The 13,779-nt window shown below is 38.2% G+C and overlaps 1 protein-coding gene across 24 annotated transcripts in view; it reads right to left on the bottom strand.

Annotated features, from left to right (window-relative positions):
* RBFOX1 (RNA binding fox-1 homolog 1) overlaps positions 1–13,779 on the bottom strand; it is a 1,748,893-nt gene that overhangs the window by 1,435,761 nt on the left and 299,353 nt on the right. For all 24 annotated transcript variants that reach the window (XM_069085342.1, XM_069085412.1, XM_069085369.1 and 21 more), the window contains exon 2: positions 9,816–9,887. In XM_069085342.1, the coding sequence (XP_068941443.1) occupies positions 9,816–9,887 (72 nt within the window). The remainder of the gene's footprint in view (positions 1–9,815; positions 9,888–13,779) is intronic.

The following is a 13,779-nucleotide window of genomic DNA, read 5'->3' as shown; positions in this document are numbered from 1 at the left end:
GAGGAAATGTTCTCCCTGACCCCAGAGAGAAATCTCCCAGAACGCACAAGGTTTTTATCAAGAGTGTGAGCAGAAATAACTAATTAGAACAAAGAAGGTTGACATCATCAAAGTCTATCATCTAATTGGCATGATATAGATCAGGAAGCCTGGGTCTCATTCTTCTTATATACTATATTTCTCAGAGCATACTAACCCAACCTGCAGTTTCAGGTTTGAATATGGTATTGATAGTGAATTGTGATAAAATTACATGGGAATATCAACCCTGAAGCTTCAAGTTTATCATGACATTTGACAAATAGTAAGCACTTTCTATGCACAAAGTACTATGTCTGGTGCTATAAAAACAGAAACAAAAAACAACCTGCTTTTTTGTTCTTAAGGAGCTTAAAATGTAACGGGGTGGTGAAGTATGCACAAATATATTATGGTGCAAGATAACATACCACAAAATGCTTTGCAAACGCTAAGGCAGGGGTGGGGAACCTGCAACCAACTCCTCAAGTGTGCCCCTTTGACTGAATTCAACCTTCACAGAACAAATTCCCTTAATAAAAGGATTTGTTCTATAAAACTTGGACCCAGTCAAAAGGTCACATCCAAGGGCCTAAGGTGTTATATAATTACTACTGCTCCTACTCCTACTGCTATTACTACTACTGCTGCTGCTGCTGCTACTAATACTACTACTACAATTGCAGATTGTTACACACACACACACACACACACACACCTAACACAGAGCCTGGCACATAGTAGGTTTTTAACAAATGCTTGCTGATTGATTGAGAAATGTAGTTGAAGTGACTTTAATTATTAGTAGCTACTGATTCCATCAATTTTCTTCAAAATCTGGAGGAAGATTGTCAACTCTACCTCCTGAGAAGCCTGGTATTAACCATGTTTCAGTTTGCATTTCATTTACTTTTAACTAAACTAATTATTTTTTTCCGTTGCCTCTCACCACCTCAATGTTGCACACACTGCTGTGACAACCCTGTCTCCTGCCGGCATCTCTTGCATCTTCTCAGCTGCCTGTTGTAGCATTGGCGACAGAGCTATTAAGAATGTCAGTCTTTTAATGCACCAGAAACTGGTTTAAAACAAATTGTACCATCTGAGGTAAAAGAGGTAATGACAACACAGGGAGAAACAGCAGCCAAGAGAGCCTGAGCAAGACTTCACAGGATGAGGGGAAATGGTTCATTTTGTTGTCTGACAATATTCCAGCATCCTAGCCTATAGGAAATCCAGAAGACATCTATTTTCATAATTATAATGAAGAATTCAATTCAGTTAAGGTAACAAATGATTTATTAAAAGCCTACTATGTACAGATCTCAGTGTTCAGTGGTGAGCATAGAAAAACAAAGGGAAAGAGTCCTTTCCTCCAACCAACTTACATTTCACTAGGGAGAGAGGATGCATGGATAATAAAGGGAAACATGGTACTTGGAACAGGAGAGGAACATAGTGTATATGACAGAGACAGATAGATACTAGATTGGAGGGGGAGATACTTGGAAAGTAAATGTTGCTACCATAATCTTTAAGAGAGACTCAAATTATATATATGCATTATTTACAAATAATCACTGAAAGAGATTCTTAAAAAAGGAGAAATAACTTATTTATGCAAACATATTTATAGCAACTCTTTTTGTGGTGGAAAAGAGCTGGAAACTGAGGGAATGCCCATCACTTGGGGAATGACTGAACAAGGTGTGGTATAGCATTGTGCTTGAATACTCTTGTGCTGTAAGAAATGACGAGCAGGATGATTTCAGAAGATCCTGGAAACACTTAGAAGAACTGATACAGAGTAAAATGAGTAGAACCAGGAGAACCCTATACAGACTAACATCAATACTGTATGATGAACAGCTGTTAATGACTTAGCTATTCTGAGCAATACAATTATACAAGACAACCCCAAAGGACTCAAGATGAAAAATGCTGTCTTCCTCCAGAGAAAGAACTGGTGAAGTCTGAACACAAACTGAAGCATGTACTTCCTTTTTTTTGGTACAAGTTTTCTTCCACAAAATGTCTAATATGGACTAATATGTTTTACATGACTGAACATGTATAAACTCTATCATATTGCTTACCATCTCAAGGACAGGCGAGGGGAAGGGAGGGAGGGGAAGGGAGAGTTTGAAACTCAAAATTGTAAAAAGTGAATGTTAAAAATTGTTTGTTACCTGTAATTGGGGAAAAACAAAATGTTATTAAAAAACAAATAATTACTGAGCACCTATAGTAGGTAGTCATTTTTACTAGATGCCACTGGGAACATAATGATGAATAAGACAAAGATTACTGTGGAGTGGAGCAAAGATGGTGGAGAAAAGGTAACAACTTGCCTGAGCTCTCCCCCAAACCCCTACACACCTGCTTGTCCACAGGGGGTCGGGTCCTTTGAGGGAAGGAAGAGGGTTGGGGGATGAAATTTGAATTTGAGGTAACGTAGTAAATATATTAAATATGCAATTGACAAGTGAAATTTGCATGGGTTTTCACTACCTAGGGCTGATTAATTTATGGGATGGCAGGAGGGGGAAGGGAAGGGGACTTTGTTCCGGTAGCTCCAAGACAATGCACCTTTGAAGCCAGAGGCAAACTACCCACTCATCCACCCTCGATCACTGTCCCTTTCCAAAGGAAGGGTAATCACTGTACATCAGGCAGCAGGAACTACCAAGACAGAGGGCTCTAAGCATCCAGATTTTACACCAGGGGTTAAAACATTTCATCCTAGAAAAGAGCAAGGTCACCCCCTTTGCTAGTTAGCTCTGACTAGCGTGCCGAGACTCTGAGATCCCCTTCACTGAGCCAGCGCTGGGCCAACTGCGTAGTTATGATCACGTTATTGCACCATCTGCTCAGGGGTGGTGCGGGGAGCCTTGTGTCCTCCTGCCTGGACACCGAGGAGGACACCAGTCACTAATCAATCTGCTCCAAATTGCCTCATCTGATTAGTGTGTAATGATTCAGGTAGGTCATGGCCACGGACATCCCTGTTATTAATACATGAGCAGCTGTAAATGTACATTGATCCTGGAAAGGATACAGGTTTATGGACTTAGTAGAATAGGTCTCCCTCTGCAGAGCATAAACGGCTGTCACTTGGAAGGGAAGATGATTCCGGAGTTGGCAATGACCTTCAGGAAAGGGTGCAGGGAAGCATCCTGGGGGCTCCCTTTTTGGAAAGATTGTTGGTCCAGGATGCTGGATGAAGCAAGGTTTACCCGACTACAGGGAAACACTTGGCTCCCTCCCTGTTTCCTGAACTGAAATTTATTATCTGTTTGCATTAGGAGCCTCACAATTTAATTCAGTGATTATGAGACTAAATTAATCCACCTTCGTAAAAGCAACTTGGAATTAGTTGCTGAATATTGTTATTACTCACCAGCAGTACTGTACAATAGTGAAATCAAAGATCTGAACATCCATAGATTTAATATATACACACATACATACATAAACATGCATATATTATGCATGTATACACACATATACATATATATTAAATGTGCACACACACCTATACATACATATACTATGTACATATATACACACATATATTATGTGTATATATGCATATATAGGCATATTGTGTGTACATATGTGTGTGTATACACACATCTATGAAAAGCCTGTCCCTGTGAAATGTGATGATATTGGCCCCCTCCCCAAATTCCTGGGAAAACTACAACTGTACCCAATTCACAGAAACAGAAAAATTGTTCGAGGATAGTAAACGATTTTTCACCACAAACATATTTAGAGATCCCTAGGAGAAGATACAATTCATCAGCTCCCTAGATACACACAAGTCACCCAGGAGAGGTAAATCATTAGGAAAAAAAATCTTCTTCATAGCTCTCAGATTACCTAAATTCTAAGGGCACTTTCCTTATATTTAACAGATGGTCTAGAAATCTGCACTTGGAAGGAGTTTGTCTCTGGCTGAATAGCCGCTCAGGGACAGAAAGGCCTCTTCATGTCTCCCGGGTCTCACCAAAGAAAGTTAGCTATTCTTTTGTCTTATTACCACTCTCCCTACCAGGTTTGTTTGGTCCCTGTGGTTTTCTGGAAATCATTGAGAGATCCACAAATTCCTGAAAGGGACTTGGAACCCCATGATATTTAGCAGATCTATAAACAGTTCTAGTCCCTGGTCTGAGTGAAGTAACTGAAAAAAATATCGCCTTGTTATTTAGCTATGTGATGACTTTCCTTAAAGCATCTACTTGTGTAGCATTGGATATTTGGTATAAAACCTGAAAAAAGAGAGCAATAGAACAAATCTGCAGCCTATTTCTAGTAACCAGAACAGTAACTGATGATTTCCAGGCAAATTTAACATTTTTTTCTCCCCCATAATGCAAAATCTGCTCTGCCCCTAATGCAAACTATGTCATCTCAGTTCAAGGCCTCATCTTCCTCCTTGACCACTTTGACCCACTTAGCTAATTCAACTCTGGATTGTTCTCCATATTTGATTGCCTTGTCTCCTGCTAAAATAGTGTTCCTAAGTAAGGCCTAATAGATCTAAACATGTCTTTCCCTTGCTGAAAAATCTTCAGGGATTCCCCATTACATAAAGGAAAAAAATATAAGCTCCTTAGCCTGGCATTAAAGGGCTCCCATTAAAGCAGGTTTTTCCCTTCCTAGTCTTCTTCCATACTACCTTCCCTTCATAATCTAGGTTACAGCCTAGAACCATTAGTGATTCCTTGAACACAACTCTGCACCTCCCAAGTTTGTCCACATATACAAGCCATCCCTCACACTTAAAAAAAATACTGCATTCCACTAAGGGCTATGTTATCACTAGATGCACTTAATGCAATCTGGGCAAATGCCACCTAGACAAATCAGATACAAACTAGCATGTTGTCTACATCGGCATGTTAGAAAAATCAATCTGTTGTGGCACGTGGGCTTGGAGGGGAAATTCCTGGAGACATGGAAACCAGAGAAAAGAAAAGGATGGCAGCAGTAGACAAAGAAATAAGGTATGGGATATATTGCAAATGAATAAGGGAGAGAAATTGAAGATTGACTGGACTTGAGAGATGAAGATGAAGAAAAATCAGACAGTTCTGAACTTCCAAACCTGGATGGCTAAGAAGATGGTGGTTTGGATGATGGTGTTAATGATGGTGATGATGACAACAGCAACTGTGTGTGTGTAAAATTACATATATATGTATGTATATATTCCTATACATATATATATAGAGAGAGAGAATTTTATTTGCAAAATGTTTTACATATGCTATCTTGTTTGATCCCTACAACTCTGTAAAGTAGGTGCTATTCTTATCCAAATTTTACAGAAGAGAAAAATTAAGTCTAAAAGAGGCTGAATGACTTTTCCAGGGTCACCCAGCTAATAAGTACCCAAGGCAAGATTTAAACACAGATTTTTTTTCTGACTTCAAATCTAACACACACTACACTACCTAGCTGCCTTTCCAAATAGGGAATTTAGAGGAAAGTTAATTAACACTGGACATTTTCAATCTGAAGTGATGGTAAGATATGTGAGTAAGGATCCCAATCAGGATGATATAGAGAACAAGAGTTTAGGTGACAATTGTGGGTTCATCAACAGAGAGGTGACCCTTGAGTGAAGAAGAAAAAGAGGAATTGGGGCAGTTAGGTGGTACAGAGAACAGAGCACTGGCCCTGGAGTCAGGAGGACCTGAATTTAAATTTGGCCTTAGACACTTGACACTTACTAGCTGTGTGACCTTGGGCAAGTCACTGAACCCCAATTGCCTTACCTTCACCTCCCTCCAAAAAGACAAAAAAAAAGAAAAAGAGGAATTATGTATGGCAAGAGGATACCCACAGTTGGGATGGTGGACTTAAAGAATAGCATGGACTCTCCTTTAGACAAGTAACATAGCACAATGGATAGAGCACTACTTTTAAGTAGGAGAAAGACTTGGGTGCAAATCTCTTCTCTGACATTCTGTAGTTAGGTAAAAATGGACAAATCATTAACCTCTTCTGAGGTTAGCATTCTGAGGTCACCATTTTCATGAGTAAAATATTTTTAACAAAATCTGTACTACCTAATTTGGAAAAGACCCTGATATCGTGAAGGATGGAAGGTTAAAAAAAAGGGGGGACAGCATGGGATTAGTTGGACAGATGGAAACATGGAAACATGGAACATGAACTTGGACAGATTTGGAGAGATATTGGAGAATAGAAAGGCCTGGACATGTTATGTAGACCATGGGGCCACAAAGAATCCAACATGGCTTAACACCAACAAAAGTCAAATAAAATATTGTAGGTACTTAATTAACATTAGAATATGACTTAAATACCAGTTATTATACTTGTTTTCTTCCAACAATGTTCCTCCTGATCTGAGGACTCCTATAGTAGAAGGGTAGTGTATACATCTCCAGAAGATCAATCTCAACAAAGGACTTTACTGCTCTAAAACTCCTGTACCTCCCTCTTAAAAATTCAGAGCAGAGCAAAAACACTGTAAGGATAAACAACTTTGAAAGACTTAGGAACTCTTCCTTTCATAATAACCAACCCTCACCAGAGGAATGGGGATAAAGAATGCCACCCACCTCCTGACACAAAAGTAATAAACTAAGTATGCAGAATGAGACATACACTTTTGGATATGGACAATATAAGAATGGGTTTTAATTGCCTATGCATAATTGTTACACCAGTTCTGGTTTCCTTTTTCCTTCCCTTCCCCCCCCCCGCCCCGCCCCAGGAAGGGGAGGAGGTAAAATAAAGAAAAATAAATACCGTGTGTGTGTATGTATACACACATATATATACATGTATACAATATACATCTATAATATGAACATGTATGTGTGCATATACACATAAATATATGCGCATATACATACATATCTATCTATCTATAAAAATTCAGAGAAGAAAAGTAAAAGGGCTGTATAACCTCCTATTAGATCAAGTTGATTTAACATGGACTCATTGTCTGGCCTACTGTCTCGATCCTTTTTGTCTATTTCAAGCCAAGAACCACATAAATGTTATATCCCAGGAAAGAAAACAGAAAGATGTCTAAGAGTAAGGGGTGTGGAATGGAAATAAAGCAATGCTTGCTGAAGGAGACATCAAGCCTTCATCTCAGACCAAGCCACTGCCTCTTTTTTTTTTTTTTTTGGTTTGAAAACCTCAATGCAGTCATGTTCCCAGGATGCAACCAGTTTCCAGATGAAATTTTATTGCTCTTATAAGATTTCATTTTAAATAAGGAAAAAGGACAAACTACTTCATAATCAGTGGTGTTCTACATGAGTATATCATGTCATGGGTGAAGAGGGCACAGCGCCCGGCCATATGGGCTACTTAGGAGCCCACTCATCTCCCAGCCTGGTTACCAAGCGACACCCTGGACTTCAATCTTTGTTCTGGGGGGAAAATGACCCTTTGGCCCTGGAAGTTGATTGATATTCATTGTTCCAGTTAGGTTATGATCACAAGGGAAAATAATGACACCAATTATGCACACAGAGATTTGGCGGCAGCCCGAACCCTTCCAAATGAGAGTTTTTCTGTTCTTTCTCTCTTGAAAAAAAATGCTACCAGAAATCCATGCGCTTGTCTGTGGGAGCAAATTAATATTTTCTTCCTTAGACTGCAGTTGTAGATACGGAAATATCATATCCATAGACAAATTAACATGAGCTCTCTTACAATGTTTCACTAATTATCTCAGGGACCAAGGACTCCCCTAGGTTAGAAACTTCAGACTCAATCCAAGATTGCAACTAGAATTTCTTTAGGAGTAGCAGTAATTTGTATCACATTAGGAAGGGTGGCAGAACAAAAATAAATAAATAAATAGAACAACATACAAACAGAAAAACCAGTCCTGATACCCTCTTTCCTCTTGTTCTCCCTTTTCTTTATCACCATGCAACAGCTTTAGGAGAGAGATCCCAGTCAGTACAGAGAATGCTAAAAGTACCCACATGTTCAGTGCTACCAAACCGATACAAGCAAGTCTCATGACAAACAGCCCCCTCCTTTCCACCCACAGAGTCGAGTTGCTTTCAGGGAATGCTAGAACGTGAACTTCAAAGGCTTTAAGGATTGATGTGGCACATAGGGAATTAGACATGAAATTCCCTTTATTAAGAGGAACAAAAGCAGTGTCCCTAATCTCCTGTGTGATACAAGCTTTGGATGATCAGGGTTGCACTCAGTCATACTGATGTATCTAATAGCTAATACACAATCTCTTCTTTCTTTCTTCTTCTCTCAATTCACAAATGCAAATGTCATAGCAAAAATAAGAGTCAAGCCCTACCGCTAAGAGGCAAAATGAAGTCTTTTTTGATCAGAACTGATCATGTTACAAATTCCCACAGCCTTCACTTTCAGGTGGGATCTGATGTGACATGGAATGATATTTAAGATACCAAATTAGACTTCCATTTCAAAAGTGGGCTATAGTTATTAGTTCCAATATAGAAACTAAAATTATATGTTAAAACATCCTGAACTAAGACTTCTAAAAAGTTCATCTTTATCGCCAAATTTTCCTAGATTTTTTTTCAAGGGCCTTGGAAAAGCTGGGTGAAAGAGTAGGGTATCTCTTTCCCCCTGCCTTCCTATAGCTGGGTCCCTAAGTGGGTTCAATCCCTAATGTTCAAGGCCAATTTGTGATTCTGAAGCCACAGATATTGTTATTAGACACAAAGCAATCAAGAGACAACATGGTATGTTAGAGTATTAGGCCTCAGTTTAGGGAGAACTGAGTTCCTATCCTCCCTCTGACACTTATTTGCTCTGTGACCTTAGACAAATTATTGAATCTTAGTTTCCTCTTTTGCAAAATGAAAACAATTATACCTCTGATACCTATCTAATAGGTGGGCTTTGATAAGATTTAAAGGGGGTAATGCATATAAAGCAGATATAAGCAAGGAATTCCTATAAACAAAAATCACCCTGGGGTACCAGCAGCTATTGGGTAAAGGAATTTGAAAAGACAAAAAAACTTGCTTTCTTCTCTGAACAAAAAAGAAAAAGAAAAGAAAAGCAAGCACCTGTGTGGGTGGCAATGAGAAAGGTAGAAAGTGCTTAGGAACTAAACACACACACACACACACACACACACACACACACACACTGAGATATCTGAAATATGCTCTCTGCATTTTAAGTGTTGTAACTCCTTTTTACAATAATCTCTAGGCAGGACTCACATCTAGAAGCTTAAAAAGAACAAAATGAATTGCTCCTCCATGGCTCTGGGAAAAAAATGTGGTCTTGCAAGCTAATCTGCCTCCAATGGCATTTCTTTATACTTTGTGGGGTCATCTGAATGGGAAGGCAGTATTCCCCAGGGTGACATAATCTAAGAGTAAAGAATGAAAATAATCAAGAAAATGTATTTTATTTTAACCTATGGCCAGTAATGGAAATGTTAATTCATTAAAGAAACCAGCCTTACATAGTACCATCTCTTATTAGGAATCATTTTACCGAGTATACCTCCTACTGTCTCTATCTGCAACCAAGGCTATAGTACCAGGCCAGACCAAAAAAAATGTGGAGTCCAACTTTTTCAGGAACCTCATGACTAAAGAAAAGAACTTTTCATAAAGATGAACATCAAGATAGAAAAATGTGTGTATAAATACATATACAGGTGTCCCAAAAGTATTGGTGTAGTTTTAAATCATTAAAGTTTTACATATCAATATATACATGCATATATATGTATGTGTGTGTGTTTGTGTAAACACACATGAACATTTTTAAGGCACACTTACTGAATGCTGACTCGGGTCCAGAAAACTGTAAGTATTATAAGTATCACTTGCATGAGTTTTCCGTACGGTTTCCTAGGAGAGAAGGCAAAAAGACATCTTCAGAACTAAGAAACTCTTAAAACACTATTTAAATCTCTAGTCACCTTTTAAAGCTTCAGAGTCTGGATTCCATTTTCTGTCATCTGGAGACAAGAAAACTTTATGAAACCAAGAGAAGCTTTGCTGTGGACCCTAATGGTCCAATAATCCTGTCCACTGGACACATCACGTCTAGAGTATTGTGTTCGAGTTATAGCAGAAAATATTAAAAAGCGATAATGACAAGATGGAATGCAATCAAACTTAAGTAACTGATCTAGGAAGGGCCTGAAATCTGTAACATGAGCCATAAATGTTGAAAGAGTTTGGGATGTTTAACATGGAAAATAATACAGTTGTGCATAAGTGGGGGAGGTGCATGATTGCTGTCTTCAAATATTTGGACATATTGTCATAAACAAAAAAATTAGAAATAGAAGCAAATAAGAGTTGTAGGGAGGTAGATTTTGACTAAATGAGGATTTTCTAAAACAGAGGAGGTTGGTCACATGGTTCCTAATTCTTTCAATTTCATGATCATAGAGTTCTGTAATCTCTAAATCACAAAATTTGATAGTTGGAAGGGGCATCAGGGGTCATTTAATCCAGTATCTGAAGAGAAATCCCTCACTCTGAAATCAGTTTGAAGACCATAAATACTGACTCACAGTACCTTTTTGAGACAAACCAATCCACTCTTGGATAGCTCTCATTAATAAGGGAAAAAAAGAATGTGTTCCTGCTATGAAGTTAAAATCTGCTTTTCTGTAACTTCTACTTGCCACTTTTAGTTCTACCAAAGAAACCATACCTAATCTCTTCTATGTGACAGCCCTTCAAATATTTGAAATCAGCTATTATATCCACCTTTTCTTGTTCAAATTAAATAGTCCTTTTTTATTCAACAATTTTTTTTTAAATAAATGGTGTTTTTGAATATTTTGATCATCCTTATTAGCTCCCTTGAATGCCCCCCACTTTGTCAATGTCCTTCTAAGGATCTGGGCCCCCATTAGCCAATCTCCCATTACACTATAATTTCCCATTTAGAACTTCACGTACTTTTTCCAGATATGGTATGACTGGAGAAGAGCGTGGCAGGACTATCAGCTTCCATCTTTTCTGACATTTGCCTTTATTAATTCAGCCTAAGATTACCATCAACATTTTGGCCACCTTTTCATACTCATTATTCCTATTAAGTTTCTAATTCACTAAAAAACAGTGCATTTTGCCTACGAGCAGTTGGATAGTGTGTTCTCACCATCCTTTACTTGGATATATAATATAACCAAGACTTTTAAAGGTATTTAATTTTGCAACAAATACTCAAAACCCCAATAGATCTGTGATCTCATCCCATTTGTACATTCCTGCTGATATCACAGACCACAAGCCACCCAAGCTGTGTGACTCTTGTCCATACTCGCCTCCCTTTCCCCCATAATTTCCAGTGGCCCTTCCCATACACTAGAGACCTTCCTTACTTTCTCCTGACACCATAAGGCTAAAATTGAGTATTATAGGATGTCTGTCTGCCATCATGCATTGCTTTGCCATGTGACTGATCAGTCTATATTTTCTTCCTATTAAATATTTTCCTTATGGCATAGTTTACTCTTCTCCCTAGTTCCTCATTGGTTCTAGGTTCCAGCCTGCTCACATCCATCTGCATTTTCCTATGACCCTGTTTGTACATTCATTTTCAATTTTTATAGACTATTGTTCTCAGCCACACCACCACACTATGAGGGATGGCATTAAAAAGGGGTACCTTTTCTCAGTCATTGGAGGAACAAGAAATATGCAATAAAAGAAATATAATGAAAAGTAAATGATATTGACTTGCCAACTTTTCATTTTTAGGTCCAACTGAAGAGTATCTACACTGGTGAGTCAAAGCTCTTGGTCCCCAGGACTAACGGAGGATGTTACCACTCGCAGGGAGCATTTCGAGGAAACCTGCTGTAATTCTACTACAAATAAGGGTTCTCAACCAGTAAGCCAGGATCTTGAAACAATATGTGGCAGGGACTTTAATGCCTTTATTTCCTCTTTTGGTGGTTTCTTGGTAATAAAATTGGCATCCTTCCTCACACATGTAATTTAAAGGATTTGGAGAAATGAAAAATAATCAATCAATACACATTTATGAAGAAACTATTATATACAAAGCACTGTATTTGGTAAGAACCAGGAACACAAAAATAAAATAATAAAATCCCTGCTCTTAAGGAACATCCATTCTAAATGGCATGCAAAAAAAGGTATGTGTACAGAGATTTAATACAAAATAAACACAAGATAATGTAGGAATGGTTGGTGGCTCAAAGAGGTAGAGAGGGGATCAGGGAAGGTTTCATGTAGTAGATGAAGCTTTGCTAAGTCCTGAGGAAACATGAGGATTCTATGGTTTGGAGACAAGGTGGGAAGGCACTCCCAGCATGGGTACCCACCAATACAAAGGCATGGAGATAGGAGATAAAATACCAAATGTAAAGTACAGAAAGGCCAGTTTGTCTCGAATGGATTGTATAATAGGGAATAATGTATAAAGATACTAGAAAGGTAGGTCAGGTATGAACAATAAAGGATCTTAAAAGTCAAAGAGTAGTTTAGATTTTATTCTAGAAGCAACAGGATGGCATGCAACCCAATATAGGCTATACATATATAACCATATTAAACAAAGTTCCACATTAGTCAAAATGCATATAATATTAAATACAAAGTCATGGAAGGGAAAAAAGTGCTTTTTATATTTAATAAGCATTTATTAAAAATCTTTTGTGAGGCAACACTGTATTAGGTGATAGGGACACACAAAAAAATGAAACAGTTCCTAACCTCAAGGAGCTTATATTCTATTGAATTCATAGATTTTTTAAAACTATAAACCTGAGAGTTGTATATGAATACATTTAGTTTTAAAAGTACCTTTGAGTACAAAAACATCTATAGCAGCTCCCTCTGTGGCAGCAGAGAACTGGAAATTGAGGTCAGGCAGGGGATGCCAACCAATAAGTCATGGCAGAAGACTATTGTGGAACATCTCTGTGCCACAAGAAATGATGAGGCAGGGTGGTTTCAGGAAAAAACACATGGCAAAACCTATAGGGACTGATACAAAGTAAAGTGAGAAGAACCAGAAGTCCACAGCAACAGCAACCCTGCAGTGATGATCAACTGTGAACAACTTGTCTACTCTGATAAATACAATGATCCAAGACAATTCCAAAGGTCTGAGTGAAAAAATTCTATCCACCACCAGAGAGAGAACTGATGAACTCTGAGTGCAAATTGAAGTGTAATTTTCTCTGCTTTTTAAAAAATATGACTAATATACAGATGTTTTACATGATGTCACGTGTATAATTGATGTCAATTGTTCAATAAACAAATAATCATGCCTTTCCCTTGGTTTATGCATCTCTGACAGGAAGAGAAAAACTGAAGTCAGTAAGAAACTTACAGTTGCTTTTCCTCCCCTTAAATAATCTTGCTCTAGTACTAGTTTTCTTATCTGTAAAATGGGCATAATATTGCTTTAATTACCTACAAGTATTTTGAGCAAATACTGTGTAATTTACTGTCTAAATTCCAAATCTTGATATAAGTACACACTTTTGTTAACTCTTCTTTGGCATTCCTCACATAATCAAGCCAAGTGGTGAGTGCAGAGTAGATCTGAGTACCTTGACAAATGAAGGAGCATATGATGATCTTATAGGTAAGAGAGAAAGGGTCCCTATGGAACATATCCCACCTTCCTGTGGAATGTATCAGTGCTGAAAATAGGGCAGGATTTTGGAGTAAGAGGATCTGCTATTAGTACCCTATAACTTAATAGTTAAGTGTATTTTGGGCAAGCCTCCTCCAATTCCCC

The sequence above is a fragment of the Petaurus breviceps genome, unplaced genomic scaffold (assembly GCF_028583685.1).
Source record: "Petaurus breviceps papuanus isolate PSGF00001 unplaced genomic scaffold, PetGlider_PUasm1.0 118, whole genome shotgun sequence".
NCBI lineage: Eukaryota > Metazoa > Chordata > Mammalia > Diprotodontia > Petauridae > Petaurus > Petaurus breviceps.
This window is presented reverse-complemented; position numbering and strand designations above follow the sequence as displayed.